The 19,398-nt window shown below is 40.7% G+C and overlaps 2 protein-coding genes across 2 annotated transcripts in view; both read left to right on the top strand.

Annotated features, from left to right (window-relative positions):
- Nucleotides 1-6,864: 6,864 nt before the first annotated feature.
- On the top strand, nucleotides 6,865-9,024 carry slc5a3b (solute carrier family 5 member 3b). Its single transcript, XM_068746037.1, has one exon. It carries the CDS (start codon nucleotides 6,868-6,870, stop codon nucleotides 8,989-8,991), a length of 2,124 nt encoding a protein of 707 aa, XP_068602138.1. The 5' UTR covers nucleotides 6,865-6,867; the 3' UTR covers nucleotides 8,992-9,024.
- An 8,496-nt stretch (nucleotides 9,025-17,520) lies between these two features.
- The window catches only part of casq2 (calsequestrin 2), a 4,774-nt gene continuing 2,896 nt past the window's right edge, over nucleotides 17,521-19,398 (top strand). Inside the window, exons 1-2 of the mRNA XM_068746099.1 lie at nucleotides 17,521-17,959; nucleotides 19,294-19,378. Coding sequence (XP_068602200.1) covers nucleotides 17,726-17,959; nucleotides 19,294-19,378 — 319 coding nt within the window. The 5' untranslated portion in view covers nucleotides 17,521-17,725. The remainder of the gene's footprint in view (nucleotides 17,960-19,293; nucleotides 19,379-19,398) is intronic.

The raw sequence follows: 19,398 nt of genomic DNA, 5'->3' as shown, positions 1-19,398 counted from the left end.
CGGCAGGAGGAAGTCTGGAATGTGGACATTGGGTCCAGATAAGATAAACATTGGTCACAACACGACCCGAGTAGCAACGAATGCAGCCAAAGACTAAGAACAGCACTTGAAACCCCCTTTAAAAACAAAAGACTATATTATTTTAATGTCATTTTGTATTCTTTGTCTTGGTTACACTTTGATGATGCAATAAACCACAAGTTGTTCATTCTTTATTAAATTCTGGCAAATTATTCTACTCTTCTCTTGGATGTTCCTAGCAGATGTTCGCGTCTCCTTACTGGAGATGAAATATTTGCCAGATCTGATCTGCCATTGCCAAACTACGTTTCTTTGCTATTGAGTGTTGTTTTGACTAATTTCAGTCAATTCATTGCCCTCAGAATAAAGATAAAATGTACAAAGATCCAGTTTGTGTGCAAATACAGTAAATATCTCTAGATGGAGCTAATGCTCTATGAAAAGAATTCTGAACTTCCTTTTAAGTTGCTTTGAATCTACTCTAATTTGAATATAGAAAACAGCTAAATTAATTGCAGCAGCAATGCGTTCTGATGCATACTTAGACATTCAGGTGGTTCAAGCACAATCTGCAACATTCTTGATATGCAAGATATGGGCATTTTCTTTCTTTCTTTTGGCTCTGTCGTGAAAATTCCTGAAAAAATAACATGAATAGCTGTAGTAACAGGTTTGAACACTTTTACTTCCTTTTGCATACTATAAATAACCACAATGAAGTCAGTTTTCTCCGTTTTCCATAGCTAGTCTTTAATTTTTCTGCCTTTTCAGAGTAAGCTGTAGCTGACATTTTTACTGACAAATAAGTAAGATATTTAACAATCTGTTACATCAAACATTATATATGCCCGTGGACTTTAAAGTCCACTCTCCAGTCAAATTATGCTTCTAACATTCACGGACAACTTCAGTATTTATCATATTTTTGCACTTTATTTATTCGTGTAGCACCAGAGAACATGAGCTGACCGATACAACAGAAAATAATTTTTGGCTCAGTGACATAATAGAGTATCTACAAATGGAAAGTATGCCTAATAATAGAGAGGCTTTATATAGACTGGTTGATAAAACCGAGTATTGGAAAGTACCTGCCAGTCGTGTTTTAAAAATGGGACAGTGACAAGTGACAATGTTTTTCTGTATAAACACCCACCAAGTAGTTTACTTCGTAATCCCGTCTATATCTGAAAAGTCTGAACGACTTGAACTCAGCTGTCTGATTGTATGTTAGCTCAGGACCTTGTGTGGGTCTTGTCCCAACACTGTGACACTTAACGGTCACATATTATACCCTTTTTCCACAAGCAGTTCCCAAACACTGATGGGAAATATATGTGACAGTCTTTGGTCAAAATAGCAAAGAGATGCTGCGAGGCAGCGTCCCTCTTTTCCGTCTCAAACAGCACTGTCAGAAAAGCCTCTGAGCAAGGCAGGAAGTACAAAACAGAATAGTTATCACCCAAAAATACAAACTTAAGTTAGGCAAAGCACAGACCAGCAATAATCCGGTGATCAGTGATTTTGAAGGCAATCAAATGATGGGAAAAATGATCACAGGTGTGTCTGCTCCGCTCTGCCAATCTGTCCTTTGTCACGCCCACTGCCACGCCCACTGCAGAGAGAGAGAGAGAACAGAATAACTAACAGGAAATGCAAGGAACATAAAATAATCAAAAACAAACCCTGACAGTTGCTTTCAATTCAGTAGGCCGGAGCTCATTTAAGATGGATTGCGGTGAAGTATAAAACTGTCCGGTGTTATGATGAGTCAAAACTTGACACTCTTTTTGGAAATCAAGACAGTCGTTTGTTTTCCTAAGCACCAAAAGATCCAGTGCAGAGGTGATGCAAAGCGATGGGAAACAAAAGCCTCTCAAACTTGCAGAAGGTGCTGCAGGAATCAAATTCTAAATGATACAAGTTTCAAAAACCCTTTTTTTAAATTAACTTTTGAAATATTGTGGTAGCGATATCTTTGATTAAATATATGATTTGTAAATCACTCCATGCTCTTTCTATATAGGTTTTACACAACATCCCAGCTTCCTTGGAAATGGGGCTATACTACCAATATAATAAATAATACAAATACTACTACTACTACTAATAAGAAGAAGAATGTATGATGGTACCTGGTTCAACCAGGTGAGTTTTATAAGGCCAGAAAAACTTGTTTACACAAGAAATCATGGTTCTATGAATTATACAAGACTAACAGAGGCAGAGCATTTAATTGACATGCAGCGTTTATACTTTATACAAACAACAACGTAGTATGAACACATCATTCAAGAGACAAGGCGCTATCTTCTACACACATGCTTGCCCCCCCCGACATTAGAAATCTGAAAGTGGAAAGCTTAAGGATGGTGTGACAAGCCCACACATTTACAGTGACTTGTGAACTGTGGTCAAATCTCACACTGATATTATTAATATCACAGTGTTGCGCTGTAAGAGCTGAAGGGAATTTGGATTCAAGCAAGCAAACAGAAAGTCATCAAAAGGTTGTTGTTTTTGTTCCAATCTAACAATAAAAATGCTTTTAAAGTCTAATTTTGTGGTATTTAGTCTGACTTAAATATATAAACTGGAGGAGACAGCAGCGTTAAACAAAACTGGCCAAATCCCATTGTAGTCCGCCGTGAAACGCAGCTGTTGTGCCCCGATCAGCAGCACAAGTTGTATGACTGGACTGTTGGAGAAGAGCCAACAACCTTGTCAAAGGCATGAGAACCATTCCCACCAGGCTGATAAGGGCAAGCGTAATCTTTCAGGGGCAGGTTCCGCAGTGGCTTTCTGGAAAATGCAAAACATCAATACATGATGAGGAACCATTTGCTGTCTGGGCCTGATGGCTGCTTGGAACAAATATTTTACATAAAACTTTCATTTACTATTTCATTGTAAAGATATTCATTTTATTATATTGGTTTATAATGTGAAGTTTTATTCCTTTAACAGAATAGCTGACATTTGCCCAAAATATTTACAATACTTGCCATAAAACAAACGCGCGATTTCTTCTTTACCTTAAAACGTAAACGCACGAAAGTGAACTGATCCGCGCGTCAAGCCACGTCACAATATCCCGACGCGATCCAGCTGGCGCTCCAAACGCGCTCGACCGAAACGTTTCTTGGGAAATGTAGTTTTTACTTAAATGGAAATTTCCAAGATATTTGTTACGGCGGGTGGGGTTGGGGGGGGGAGTGGAAATTTACCCGGTCTGCCTTCATGCAGCGGCATCTCTGCCTCGGTGATGTTTGTGAAGTCACCCACAGCGTTCTCACCTGACTGCTAAACCCCACGGCCAGTCAATGCGCTCGTTTGTGCGTGAATGCGTGCGTTACTTTCCATTTAACTTTAATCCACATAGCCTAGAATCAAGCTGCTGCTGCTGCACTGACTTCTCAAAAAGGCTGCAGCGGACACTTTCTATCTTGCTCTAGATGTGCATCATATAATCTGATTAAAAATTCGTCTATAATCATCCAGCATGGGGTGCAACAGGGACTGGCGGTCGTTCGAGATCTGCTGACCTTAATAATAAGATTTGTGGTAATTAAGGCCGCTGTTTAATGCCGTAAACAACATCGTCTGCAAATTGTACAACTATATGCTGTTGGAAAAACCACATATTGTATCCATTAGCACATTTATTCTTTATTTGTATTAAAAGAAAAAGGTTATTTATTATTATTTCTAAAATAGAAATCGCCGTAGATTATCCGATACGGTTTCCACAGTGTAGCTTCCACTTGTCCAGTTCTGATGACAGAATCCATTACGCTCAACAAATCTAATTATTCAATCAAATCTTTATTACAGACACAATGGTCCAATAAAAAACAACACTTAAAAAAACAACACAACAAACACAACAACAACAACAACACAAAAAAAAAAAAAAAAAATCTTTAGTTTCTTTAGTCATGAAGGTCATCATTGTGAGAAGCCCGTTAACTCACGGGCGTGTTGTTTTCTACGTGTGAGGGGCGTGGCCCGGCCGTGTGAGGGGCGTGGCGCTTATAGAGCGCTTATAAACAGGAAAAGGGAGCTCGTGCGTCTGGTGCGATAGCAACAACAAGCTCCGTGGGAAGGAGGGCTTCGAACATAAAAACAACGCCTCGCTGACCGCAAGCATCGTCTGTGGCTGTTTTTTGGTCCACGGAGCTGCGTGGGGGGGGAGTCGCTTCTTTTTCCTCCACATCTACGTTTTGCTTTCCAGTGACGTAGTAGCATCTTTAGCGGGTCGGCTAACGCTAGCTAACAAGGTACTATTAATAACATGCATGTTCCCTTTGGGATTAATAAAGTATTCTGGATCTGAATGACGATCAGATTGGTGTGATTCAGTTTTAACTCGAGTTTGATGTTGGTCGTGTTGTTCGTTATCTCAGCGTGCACGCGATTTAGACGATTAAAGCGTTCACCTGTTTAAACGGACATTTGTCGAGTGGCTTTTAAAAAGTATCTAATGTTAAGACGCGTCCGCTTATATGGGCATCGAACCTGCGATGCCGTGTTTTCATTCACGGCAGTTACCGTCGTCGTGCGTTGTCTTTGTCAGATGTTTACACTGCCACCGTTGCGTGACGTCAGGCGGACAGAGATGCGTCAAACACCTGGGGGGGGGGGGGGGGGGGGTTGATGGAGGATAAGGTGCGCAGCTTTTGAAGTTGAATGACAGACAGATGCATCGCTGCATGCCTGGCCGTGCACTGTCGTCGCATCTGGGCTATAATCGCAGCCCCTTCTGTGCCTTGCGTCCATTATTTTTCACGGTTCCGTTGAAATATCGTGACTCAAACCAAAGGTGAAGCATTAATGCCCAGAGCCAGCCCAAACCTGTTTGGGGGCCACGAGCAGAACCTGATTTCGTAGTTAGGTCTGTAAATATATGACTTGTGTTCTCGCTGCATCGTTTAATTCACTACCTGACGTGTTTTTACTCATTTATTAGGTTTACTTTAGGATTGGTCTGGTACTTTGGAATTTAATGTTCAAAGTTACTCAGTACTATGTGTCATAATAAACATGGTGTACTCCTGCAGGGTTACAAAATAAACCGGTACATTACTTCCCCTTTTGTTAACCAGAAAAGCACTCGGGGAGAGCAAACCTCCGCTAAGCAGCTCACTCTCCTCGTAATTGTCTTTACACCAAAAATAATAGTCTTGTTTTGACTTTAATATTTTTAGATTCCATGAACATAAAACGTACCTTTAAGTAACAGTATCTGCAGTTTTAAAGTGCTGCAGGACTGTCAACTACAAATGGTCAAATAGCTGAACAGCATCTCTTAAAAATTGACAGCGCTAATGAGCGAAGAACCTGTAATAAGATTATAATAGTACAAGAATAAAACAACTAGTTTGAAAAACTACAGTATGTGCAAACAGTTTCAGAAAGACGTGGAAAGAAACCCTAAATAAGGTCTGTTGTACGGTTATTCTTTTGTAAGCTGCGTTTGTCTCACTCGAGCTATGCTGTGCTATTTGGAGCTCCTGCCTGCCACAGGCCCGAGGCAGCTGTTTGGGGCGCTCATGCTTCGGATCAGTTGTACAAATGAAGCTGATCAACTTCAGTTTGGCTTCATTTATTTTGGCCTCGTGCTGTCCACTGGTATTATGGTATGTCGGCTTAGGGCCGAGTTTATTTTAGCCTTTTTCTCTGGTTTAAGTCGCAGTTTCTCTGGGCTTTTTAATAGGGAATCCTTTTTAATAAGGAATTCCTTTTTTTAATTAGGAATCTACCACCAACCTGGGATCGGTATGTTCAAATGAAAACAAATACTTCTTTTGTTGAAGAGGATAGTTATGAATCCTGCGCTGTGAGAAGGAATGGACGGATGCGCGGGGCTAATTTTGAATAAGCATGTCAGATTGAAATCTTGATAGAACAGTCTTTTTTAAATGAGTGTTTGTGAGAACGACTGACATGGAAACAAAACATCTTCTTGTGTATTATGCGTTTTTATGGACAAGAATTCAGTTGAATCCACTTTACTTAATTCAGATTATCTCAGTCCGAAGTTCCCTTTTTTCAGTTTCACACAATTACACGACGACGGCAGAATAACCGATTTAGTGTAAATGGATTCTCGCATGGCAATGTAAAAAAGAAAAAGCTAAATATTGAATGGATGATGGATGGAAATCTTTGTTTTGGTGTTTTTTTTTAATTTATTGTTTCTGATTTCTTACTAAAAGCCATTCAGCTTTTTATTTTTTTATTTTTAACTATGGCTTGAAGTCTGTTTGGTAAAAAGCTCAATTATTGAAGTCATACACTGAAAACAAGGATTGCCACTTGGAAAATACTGTAGTTACAAATATTTTTTTCATCTGAATGATGTTTATAGAATGCATTGTAATAATTGATGATTTATTTTGTTTGTTATTTTGATTTTGATGATTTCATGGTGTGGAATGTGATATGATGCTTAGTTTAACTCGTAATCTTCCCAACTTCATTCGATCACTTTTTCAGGGAGGCGTTTATAACCTGTCACACATTCATAATCAGTGTTCAGTACCTTTTCTTAAATTAAGGCTCTAATGAGGTGTTTTTCTTTGTTTTTGCTGTCTTGCAGGAATATTAATTCTAGGTTTTCTAGACCAGAGGCCTGCAGCATCATCCTCTAAATCTAGAACGACCTCAGTGCCGGTGGATAACCCCTCCGAAGCACGACTAGTGTATTTGACCTGACAGTGGATACTGCAACTTCCATCCAGACAGCAAACCAAAGCAAAGCATTTCAATTACCCCCCCATTAAAAGAACTGTCATTTTTTTTGGTAAAGATTCACATAATCTTTTTTAAAGTAATCTTGGAAAAATGGGCCCTGGAATGGAAGCAGTGGACATAGCTGTGGTAGCGCTGTATTTTATCCTGGTGCTTGCCATTGGCTTTTTTGCCATGTGGAAAGCGAATCGCAGCACCGTGACCGGCTACTTCCTGGCCGGACGCTCCATGACGTGGATAGTGATAGGTGCATCGCTCTTCGTCAGCAACATTGGCAGCGAGCATTTCATAGGCCTGGCGGGATCGGGAGCAGCGAGTGGCTTTGCTGTTGGAGCATGGGAATTTAATGCACTTCTCCTTCTGCAGCTGCTGGGCTGGGTGTTTGTCCCCGTGTACATCCACTCTGGCGTCTACACCATGCCCGAGTACCTGTCAAAACGCTTCGGAGGCAACAGGCTGAAGATTTACTTTTCTTTCTTGTCTATATTGCTTTACATTTTTACTAAGCTGTCTGTGGCTCTGTACGCTGGAGCTCTCTTCATCCAGGAGTCCCTCGGGTGGAGCCTTTATCTGTCTATCATCCTTCTCATCAGCATGACTGCACTGCTGACTGTCACTGGGGGGTTGGTGGCAGTGATGTACACGGATGCCCTTCAGGCAGTGCTGATGGTGGGTGGAGCTCTAACATTAACTTTTATCAGCCTGGTGAAAGTCGGTGGGCTAGAGGCCGTCAGAACTAAATATATGCAGGCGGTTCCAAATGTTTCTGCTATAACTGCCGCTGGAAATTTTACTTATTACCCTTCCTGCCGCATTGAGCCCAACCCAGACTCGCTACGCATCCTCCGAGGTCCCCTGGATGAAGACGTCCCATGGCCAGGCTTCTTGATTGGCCAGACCCCTTCGTCTGTTTGGTACTGGTGTGCCGACCAGGTCATCGTTCAGAGAGTACTAGCAGCTAAGAACATTGTTCACGCAAAGTGCTCCACGCTCATGGCTGGCTTTCTCAAGATCCTGCCCATGTTCATCATGGTCATTCCAGGAATGATCTCCCGCATCTTGTTTGCAGATGACATTATCTGCATTGGTCCAGAGCACTGCATGGCTGTGTGCGGTTCTCAGGCTGGTTGCTCAAACATTGCCTACCCCCGGCTCGTCATGGCGTTGATGCCTGTCGGACTGAGGGGTCTGATGATGGCAGTTGTGATTGCTGCGCTCATGAGCGATCTAGATTCTATATTCAACAGTGCAAGCACTATATTCACTCTGGATATCTACCAAAGTGTTCGGCAGCTGGCGTCTCAGCGCGAGCTGGTCATTGTGGGCCGCATATTTGTTGTGGTCATGGTGGGGATCAGCATTGCCTGGGTCCCTGCTATTATTGAAATGCAAGGCGGACAGACATACTTCTACATCCAAGAAGTTGCTGGCTACCTAACTCCCCCAATAGCTGCCCTCTTCCTGCTAGGGGTATTCTGGAAACGATGTAATGAGAAAGGAGCTTTTTGGGGAGGCATGACGGGTTTCGCGCTCGGTGCCGCACGACTGATTCTAGCATTTATTTATCGTCCACCTCCCTGTGACCAGCCAGATAATAGACCCAGCTTCATCATCAAAGTTCACTACATGTATTTTGCCGCTATACTGTTCTGGATTTCAGGATTGGTGGCAGTGGTGGTCAGCGTCTGCTCCTCCCCACCAGATGAGGAGCAGGTTCGCACCACCACATTCTGGGGGCTCCGTAACATTGAAACGGTTCCTGTTAAGGACCTTGAAGAAATGTACAGGCTGACTGACGATAGCCATAGGAATGGTGACGAAAGCCTTCATAAGGAAATCCCCCCAGATGTCAAAAAGGACAGGTGTTTCGATGGGGCGGATGTTAAACTGTTGGTCTCATCCACCGACCACGACCCAGCAACACCGAGCATAGAGTCGACCCCGGCGCAACAGTTTGATAATGGAAGGGTTGAGGTTGTGAGTGCTGAGGAAAGCTGCCACGATAAGGAGGAGACCAGCAGGATTATGTGTTTTCTGAGTTGGTTTTGTGGATACAAGGAGGTATCACAGAGCACTGACCAAAAAGTACAGCGGGAGAAAGGAAAAGACATTGCTGAGATGCTGTATGAGCCACCCAGAGTTAAGCTGCTCCTCAACGTGGGCCTCGTGCTCGTCTGTGTTCTGGGCATCTTCATGTATGTTTATTTCTTACTGTAGATGCACCCTGGACTGAGCTAACGAGGAATGGTGTCTGGGATTTTATTAATGTCGAAGTTAAGGGGGGGGGGGGGTGGCCGAGGAGGGTGCGTTGGGGGGGCAGGTTTTGCAGATAAACAGTGGAATCTTTGGAGATTTGATAACTCTGTAATATTTACAGTTGTCTTTGTAGCTCTTTAACAGGGATCTAAGAATATTCTAATCATTTTAAAATGATTAAACCTTCTTTTATGACTGAAGCTTATTTGGAACTGGTGTGCATTTGGTACATTGCTTATTGCTAGCTAATAATGCTAATCTACCTTGATTTTTAATCTTTTTTTTTGGAATTGCTGTGACATTTGCCTTATCTATACTCTTGTCCTCTTTTGTGAAAAACAATGTATTCTGTGATTTGTATTTTTCTGTTCCTGTCTTGTTGACGGGATGATTTAGTGTACTGCAAGTATTGTATCAAAACCTATTTTGTCACGCTTACAAATATCTGGTATTTAGAATAATTATGAATTTTGCAGCACAAGAACTGAAGAGCACAAGATTATAATTTAGAAACTGATATATATATATATATATATATATATATATATAAAGTTTTTATCTTAAGCTAACTAATAGCCCAACTGTGTTTAGTATATTCTTTTATAATTTGGATTCTTATTCATATTCTCTATTTAATGTGTTGTCACTGTGAGAGATTGTAATGTATTGCATTTTCTCCTCCTATGTAGTTCCTTAAAGGCAACAAGAAACATTTTCAAGCACATTGTTCTGTATTTGTCGATATTTTATGTTTCATTCTTTGAAAAGTGTGCTGGGTGTGCATCAGTTTAACGTGTACAATGTAATTCAGGGCTCATTGGTTTGCCCACTATATATACGGTATGTTCTGTAAGCTGTTTTGTGTATTTGATGTGTCAATGTAAATACAGTATAGTATCCCGTAGAGCTAAAATGTCATTTAATATGTTTGAAGTGCATATTTTATAAACTTCTTACCAAATGTGTCTTAGTCTACAATGCTAAAGTGAGAAAAGTCCAAGTAAACAAAAAACAGAGTTCGTATTGTGCAGTGAATACCACAGATTTAAAACCGCCATCTGCTCTGTCACGTTGTACGTTTACAGTTAGCTGCATGTCAGCAGAGAATGATTATGCAAAGCAGAAGTTACGTTTCAATGGATTGCTACAAGATTACCCCATCATGCAACTGGAAAATCTCTGATTCAATGTTGCCAAGGTTACTGAACCAGCCGCAGAAGCTGCCTTCAGGACTGTCATTATCTCGGGGAAAGGTGCCCGGACATCAACCCTGTCACTGCCAGGAAACAACAAACAAACAAACAAACAAACAAACAATGACATGCTTTGTGTTTATGTATTTGTGTTGAATTACATTGTTTTAAAATGTTGGTGTCATGATGAGACAGACCAATCCTTATCAATGTCAGGCATGAATGAGGTATTATTTGGGTGATTGATAAACGATGATTGCTCTTTGGGAAAGGACTTTAAACATTTTCGTTCTGAGAGAATCTTGCTATGACTTTATATGGATTTTATTTTTAGAGACTGAAAATAAAGTTTTGGTGGAGAAAAAAAAAGCTGTTTATTCTTATGCTGTGAGAGAATGAATGTAGTTGTGATTTAACATTCTTGTGTGCACAGACTGCACCCACAGAGGAACCGTTAGGAACCTCTTTGGGAGGATGTATGAAGGCGTTCATGCTGGGTTGGGGTTTCTCAACACATTTCTCATTCAGTGTTTCCTTTGTATTTTTTAGACTTTGATATTGTTGATCAGGATTACACAAGGGCTTTAATAATCTGAGTCAGGAAAGGGCTGAATCAATGCTGAACACAATATTTAACTAATTCATTCAAAATGTGTCCGTCTTGTTGACTTGACCTGACCAACCTTCCTGTAGCTTTCCAGGACGAAGTGGATTAGAAGTTATCAAATGATTATATACTTTGAAACCTTACTCATTAGAAAGCACAGAGGGGTGTAAAATGGAACACTAAGTAATATAATAATATACTCAGGCAATATATTGACTATTGCAATTTTTTTTTTTAAGTGGGGAACAGGTGATTGTTGGACAAATCCCTCGGGGAGTTCGATTTACGGGCCATGAAAGGTTATCAGTTTTTACAGACACTCATATCACTCTTGTTCAATGAAGCATAGCAAAAAGCTAAAATATAGCATGGGGTCACCCTGACCCGCACCACTGAGGCTTAATAAATATTAGTCATTTCCTAAATGTTAATCTTTGTTTCACCTTACCCGCAGATCCTCCCTTGATCTCACACTTCTATCGTGATTGTGTGATGGCGAGGTTTACCGGAAGGTTCTTCTCAATCATATCAGATATATCACATATCAGTCCTCTTACACACACCTTCATAGCACGAGCCTCACACACTCCCTCTTTCCCAAGAGGAAACGAATGGTGTTGTGCTTGTGGAAAAGTACTGGCAACAGGGCCAAGCTCTGTTCATTGTCTGTTGCAAACAGTGAAAACACAAATTCTGCATTTAAATGGCTGCTCTGTGTTGGAATGACGGTATTATTAGATAGGATTCATAATGCTGCAAGGCTTGTCATTGGCTATGTGGAGCATTGATGGAAATTAAATGTGGCAGTTTCATATCAATACAGTTTAAAGTATAGCAGATGTGAAAGAAGAAAGCCAAGAGACACGAGGAGGTCTGCTACATCTGCTACGTCTTCTGGGGCGAGTCCTCTCGGAACCTTAAATGCTATCATTAACATTTTGACTGCTTTAGTCCTTCACAATAAAAGAGAAAGTAGACATTAAAGTAAATAGGTCTAATAGCAAAAGAAAAAAGATTTAGAACAGGATCCAAAAATATAGATTTGGAATGTTCATTATTTTATCTTCTTAGCCTAATTATGTAAACACACTGGCAGTTAATTTTCACCCATCGGTCTGTGGCCTTTGCCTCGTCTGTTTAATCATAACTGCTGTCACAGCCCCGACATCGTTGCCAGCTTTCTGTAACAGGGAATAATGGGTAATGTTTTATGTGCCAGAATGTTGTGGCCAAAATCCTCTTGCATGTGTGTTTTTAACCTTCCTTACACAATCATGCAACAAAAACATTCTGCACGCACAAATATCTGTCCTGCCTCTGGGGACTGAATGCATGAAACACTATCTCTAGGCTTTTAGTGGATAAGAATGATCTAATAAAAAACAACAAAAACAATGTTATTGTAAACAGTTACGCCACAATATTTTGCAACTGTTAGTAATATTGCAGTAACTCAAATGCAGTTTGCAGACAGAATGAGGGGCAGGAAATGTTTTTTGAACAATAAACAGAAAACAAAAAGGTCCAAAACAAGTATATGTAAACAGTAATTCCCAAAAGCAAAATCCAAACGGCAAACAGAGAATAAAAGTAAAATGAACAAGAAAAAATAACTCACGAAATCCAGGAAGAAACATGAAACATAAACAAACTGAAAAACTCAGCACAAGGAATCAAAGAATTGAAAAACAGAGACAAATTAAGACGAGGCATCTTTGAGAAAGGTCAATGGCAGGAAGTTAGAAGAAATCAATACATGAAAAGATGAATGAATTTTAACTGGAGCCTCGTGGATGCAGGGGATGCCACACATTCACGTGTCACCTCGGCACCCCATCCATACGAATCAGACACCATTGTTATTAGTGAACAATGCACATTATAATGTATGTTTTGTTTCCTGTGTTCCGATTATATCAAGAATAGAAGCAGCCATTTTGGGAATGTGGAATGACCTGTCAAACACATGGCAAACACACTGTCAAAACATTCCTGTCATTCCTCATGCAAAGCCCCGACTAAACTTCCGCAGCATGCCTGGTATTGTGGCATTAATCCATGGAACAGGCCTTCAATGGCAAAAGGAAATATTTACCCCATAGTGGTACAACAGTGGAAAGAATTGTGTCTGGGGCAACAGCACAATGAATGAGAATCAGCCGGTGAGAACCGGTGAGGCTTTTTCCCATTCTTATGAGTCAAACTGATCATTGACAACAACATTCTTGATTAGTGACACATCAGCAGGCTGGGGGGGCTGCAGTGGTAAATGTTATGTAAACATGGAGGTATGATATCATTCCAGAAACACTGGAATGTAATCCAGTATTTCCTGATGACCTTTAAAAGTAAGTCTGTTTTTTCTTTTGTTATTTCATCATAGCTATTTTTATTCCCTTACACCTATGCTCAAGCCTTCTGTGAGTCACAGATCAACGCTTTACTCTTTATAAATGGCATAAACCCAGTACCTACACCCGCACACATACAAATGTATGCAAACTTGTGAGGCAGCAGCATTTCCATTGCGTGTGTTTCTGCTAATGTGTGCATAATGTAGGCCCAGCTAGGTGTCGATCTCTGTTTCACACTTTATGTAACCTTGAAGCCTTGCAGGGGTTCCTGCTCCATATGTCAGTTCATGCTTGGTGTTCTGGTTTGTTTCTGGCCCCTGGCGTGTAATAATACATCCAGGCTTGTAATGATGTCATTTTAGTCCCTGTCTATCGCATGCCTACAAGCAGGGTCAGGATCTGTGTCCCACAACTTCTTAAATCTATCAAACATTTCTGTTCTGTTTCATGTTTTCAATGATCACAGGTTTTGTAGATTCTGCTCTTGTGTACTGATGAAAGTGTAATTAACAGTCAATTGCACAGAAAATTCAGATTATTACAATTACACGAGTCACTGTATTAAATTCGTTCAACATTCTTGTAAAATAAGGCAAACATTTTCCAGTACGGAAGCATTTTGTCTTTCTTGAATAGTTGTTTTATAAATGTCTAAATAGTGCTTTGTTGCTCTGCTAAAATGCATTAATAATCTCTGAATTGCCATGTTTGAAATATTTGAAAATAATACAGAATAATGCATCAAAGCGGGAATACTTACTTTATGCAAATCTTATTTACATGTATTGTCATTCCAAATTTAGCCATGTTAGCAAAGAACATAACCTCAGGTCCCTCGTAGGTACCTGCCACAAGATAAATGATAAGCGTACAACTTAATCCCACTCTCCTTGTCCTACTTGCAGGGAACTAGCAAGTGCACATTTCACTCATTCACTCACTGAGTGCAGTGATGAATATCTAATTACTTTAAGAAGTACTAGTTCATATTCACAGCCGAAGCTGTCCTTAAAGTACTCAGCTTTCACAGTATTCCAGCTATGTCTTTGCTAAACATTGATCTTAGCTGTGGCTGTTGAAAAGATATCATATTGTAGTTCCCTGGTGTCAGTTCATTTCAACACGGTGTTGCAACGTGCTTTTAAGAGAGGTGTTCCTGTTCTTTCTGATAAGCTCCAACTTGAGCATGTTATACAGTATACTATTTGCAAGTGGACATTTTTATTTGCAATTTTAATTTACAATACAACAGGTCATAAATGTATGAAACATATTGCAGATATCAGATTAAGGCCTTACTGTTAATGTGTCTAGATTGTGTGTGTATGCATTTGTATTCCTGATTCTATGCCCTACATCCTATTGTGTTTCTACTGCTTTTCCACATCTCTTGTTTCAGTTTACAGTGAGGAACGTACAGTTGGCAAAACCTTAATAATCTGGGAGTGATTAGGGAGAGTCATGTCGTCAGGCAGCATGACTCTGAAGGGAGGGGCAGAACACTACTTCAAAAGATGGGTCATATTTCAAGCACTCTTTTTACCAGAGACCGAGCTCAAGGGTTCTCGAACAAGAGAATGGCTGCTTGCAGAGTTCGAGGTCCTGCTTTGTGGCTAATGCTAATGCAATATTTGATCTTAAAAATATTTCACTGGAGAAATTAAGAGTCAATATGGCTCCAAAATGTTGCCCTGCACAAGCACTCAGAGAAAAAGTCTCATCCTAATTCCTTTGGGTTGATATCTTTTGTTTGTATGGTGCCCCCCCTTGTGGGGCACATTAGGAATTGCAGGTGAATAAAACCAAGCCAGACACTCTCAGGCCAGTCAGAGTGATATTTATTTAAATGTATGATATGTATTACTAAATATGATTTACTGTTTTGATTTAGGACGTTTGTTGTTTTTTGTATGAGCATGTTTCTGTGTTTGGTCATAAAGGCTTTCTGTACTCCTTTTTCTTTATCAGCCAGACAAAATATTTTCAATGATTTTGTATGTTTAACTTTTCAAAGTCATGCACTCTCTCTCTCTCTCTCTCTCTCTCACACACACACACAGTTCTGTCAAACAGAAAAGATATAAAATGTACACAAAGCCAGCAGGCGCTGACGGAGCTCCGGTGAGATAACGACTCACTACTTAGACCAACTAGCTGCACTCTCCATCAGTGACTATTCATTTTGTTCTGTTTTCATTACATCTTGTCTTGATCTCCTCACCAGTTTCACAACGAGACCCTCAAACACCTGGCAAAAGGTTAGTATGGTAGAGAAGCTATTGCTGATTTGGTTACCTGAGTTTAGAGTTAACCGAGGCGGTCAAAGCCAGCAGCCTCAAAAACATTCTCTCTTTGAGTCTGACATGGGAAGAACTTAGTTTAAATTATGTCACTTGAGGAATGTATTTAAATAGGCCTATAATTGTTTCTTTTTTCACTGAATTGAAGTTGACAGTTTCTGGAATTTGAAAAAAAGCAATACTACATTATTTATATATTTATTTATCTTTCCATGCACCGATTCTAGATAATTTGTATCAGAAACTGCAAACAGTAAGTGAATTAAATCAGTCGACATCCAACCAGTCCTGATAATTGACCTTAAATAGGTTGCAAATTAGTAACATATTTAATGTCAGCTATAAATCAATTCCAGTTTTTTCAATTGCTTTCCATTTAATTATCTATTTCTTTATTTGAGGTTATTTTTTTGTAGACTCCCAAAGCTCTGTAGTTTGATCCAATCCCATATGATTTGATAACGTTTCTGTCAACAGGAGCAAATTAACCTGTATTTTTCTTCCGACTAGATGAGTGCATCTGATTGGTCAAATGTGACTCTTGACTTGGAGGACTCCCTGACCAGTGCTTTGGGCCACTACTTAGATAACTGGCGGCGTAACATCTCTGCTGCAGCCGATGCTTTGGACAAGACTCTGGCTGAGGAGAACTTCAAGAACGTCGTCTGGTATCTGGCAGTGATGATTGGCATGCTTGCATTCATTGTTGTGGCGATCCTCGTGAGCACAGTGAAATCGAAGCGGAGAGAGCACTCCAACGACCCGTACCACCAGTACATCGAGGAGGGCTGGACGGCTCACATACAGCAGAGCAGCGTCATCACTAACATCTCAGCTAGATAATGCAGCAGCAGCTTAACCGTGTCTTTTATTGATAAATGCTCAGTAATATTCTGTATCTAACTTGTGATTGAGCTCTTTTTAGATCTCTACTATTCAATCCATTAACATGCATATAATGAATTTGGAATACTTTAGCTTACACTATTAACTAAAAGGAAGTAATTGTGTTTACGAACATATTCAGCATTAAACCTGAAGCTGAATTCCACAGGCTCCTGTACTTGTTGAATCAAAGACACATCAGTGGAATTATTGATCACAATAAAGCAATAATTGCTATTTATACACGCTCCTCTGTGATCGTTACGACTCCATGTATCCCGGAACAAAGCTTTTTACAACAATAACAACGACTGTCTTTAACCACTATTTAACCATCTATTGTGAAACCACTGGTATCCGGTTTTTACTCAATAATTAGATGAGACGATCCCTCATGTTTCTGCAGCAACGGCAGAGCTGATGCCAAGAGGCGATTAGTTTAGTTTAGTTTAGCATCAAGACTGAGTGTTTGACTTGCGCAGAGATTTGCAGAAATAACTAGTAAATTCGAGTTACTCGGCAGGTCATACATGATTCCTACCAGTAGAGGGCAGAAGAGCTCGCTTCGCAACAAGAGAGAACCGTTCAGGGATTTGAGGAGGGGGGGGCACACCGGTGGGGAAGCAGCTGCTGCTTTGTTAATAGTGTAATAAATGTGCATGTGAAGATTGATTGCTGATTGCCTGCTGTTCAATAGAATCATTGTTCAGGTTTAGGCAAAGCAAAAACGTGGGAAAATGTCTCACATTTATTTAAATAGCAAATGCAAAGGACACCCAAACCCTGAGACCGTGCAGGGAACAACAACAACCGATTGTTTGTTGCTTTTTACACACCTTTTGGTCCTCATAGACACAAACTCCTAAAAATAAGTAGGTCCCTAAATCCCTGGGGCTCAAGTCTTTCCTCCCACATCACCGACTCACTCAAAGAGACACCAGAGGCAGCACAAACCGCCCCATGATCAAAACCCAGCTGATTCTCACTCGCAGTTTTATTTTTAGCATTCAAACAACTGGTTTTCTAAAAATGGGCCTGTCCTACATTGCTAGGGCCCGCTTCTATGTATGGTATCCCCCCCCCCCCCCCCCGCAGCACCTCACAAGTCCGACAGTACTCATCTTTCTCCTTTGTGTCTGCAGAGAGACGGCATGAAGGATTGATCACAGTGGGAGAAAAAAGTTACAAACTTCTGAGGATGCTATAGAGGTTGGAATTTTCAGCAAAGCTTGGGATGCATTCGAACTTCTGCTAACGGACTAAGTTTTATCTTCCACATCTCCCAAGCCTTAGGTGACCTTTCTGACTGCACAGGTTTACCCTGTGTAACTAGCTCTGCCTTGTTGTGCTCGGATCATGCTCCTCTTGCTTTTGCTGCTCCCTTGCCTCAGCTTTGTGCGAGAAGCATCGGCTGAGAAGGGCTTGGAGTTTCCACATTATGACGGGAAAGACCGCGTCCTAGATATCAACGACAAGAACTACAAGAGAGTGATGAAGAAGCACAGCATGGTGTGCCTGTTTTACCACGGGCCCATACCAGACAGCAAGGACCTGCAAAAGCAACACCAGATGACCGAGCTGGTGCTGGAGGTAAGAGGAGGAGAACGGAGCAGGAGCAGCTAGCGATGTGGTGCAACTTAAATAAACAGGTGGGAGGTGGGGTATCATTAAAAACACCAGAGGAACAAGGTGAACCCGGAGAGGACAATATTTAAATTTAACCTTTCAACAGACTAAAATAAAAAAAACAAAAAAGCATCACACTAGTGCTGCATCAATCACGCAGCCATCTGAGATGTAACCCAAGATAGTTCATACATACATGCCCTTGAATGTATGCATAAAAGTCCTCAAGGTCGACGTATATTTGTGCAGTCTCTGGGCACAACACCCCCAGTGAGATGCAGCGCTGTCACTTATGCGTAATCTCAACTTAATCCAGCGTGCACTGCGACCCCTCAGAAATATATCTGCTTAATTCTGGGGCATGAGGTCATGTCTTTGAATAAGAGCAGGGAACAACAACTCTGTACTCTGATATGCTTTGGGAGCCCCCCCCCCCCATAAATGGGTAGGTGGGTATCTCTCTATCTTGTATGTAAATGAATGTCTTGTTTTTTTTAGTAGTCGGCGGTGCTAACCGGACCCTCTCGGGTTACATACGGCTGAGTTTCGTTCTGTTCTGTTGAGGGTAATCTGATTCCAGTTGTGCAGTCTTCACATTAGATTAGTTTATTTTATTTTACACTGCACAGTTGGCGGATTTTAGTGCAGAGGGGGGGGGGGGGGGGGCACTATGCAGGAAGAGGAGTTCAGCTGCACACCAGTGACTTCTGCTCTGAGGTGAACACAGAATAATCTACATTTATCTTAATCTATTTATTTTATCTTTAACGACAGGAAAAGGTTCCTGCTATGTTTCTGATGGGAGGAACTATGAGATATATCCTTTCTGTGGTTATATTTAGATGAAATAGTGGGTGATTATGTAATGGCGTCCTCTTGGCCTCCGCTGTCATAATGCCAACTTCTGAATTAACATTTCGTTCTCAACCTTTCCAGACGCTGACACTGGCTTCCTGTTACTTTCTTTCCCCAAACACAGCCTTGATGAATGTTTGAACTGAGCTTATTTGTTTCCTGCAAACAAAAATGATGTTTTTATCTGTTAAAAAAACCAAAACAGTTTTGTGTGATTTTTTTTTTAAAGATTGTATTTAATTTCTGTGGATAAAATATATGGATCTTGCTCAACCAATTTAAAAATCTGAGTGATCCAAATCTAGTAACGTGTAACTTATGGTCACAGAGCAACAAGTTCTATTCCCGGTGGCGTTTATTCATGGCGTGCCCTCCGCTGTGTGACATTGTAGTTCCGTCCTTGCTTTTTTTATGTAGTCCTCTAAACTCTCTTTTGGTTGCAGCTCACCGCGCAGGTTTTGGAAGACAAGGATATTGAGTTTGGAATGGTTGACTCCCAAAAAGACGCAAAGGTGGCAAAGAAACTGGGTGGGTTCATAAGACCAGCG

This window comes from Brachionichthys hirsutus, chromosome 12 (assembly GCF_040956055.1).
Source record: "Brachionichthys hirsutus isolate HB-005 chromosome 12, CSIRO-AGI_Bhir_v1, whole genome shotgun sequence".
Lineage (NCBI taxonomy): Eukaryota > Metazoa > Chordata > Actinopteri > Lophiiformes > Brachionichthyidae > Brachionichthys > Brachionichthys hirsutus.
This window is presented reverse-complemented; position numbering and strand designations above follow the sequence as displayed.

Excerpts from the sequence above, each read along its gene's own strand:
- slc5a3b (XM_068746037.1), top strand. The coding sequence starts at position 6,868 with ATGGGCCCTGGAATGGAAGCAGTGGACATAGCTGTGGTAGCGCTGTAT.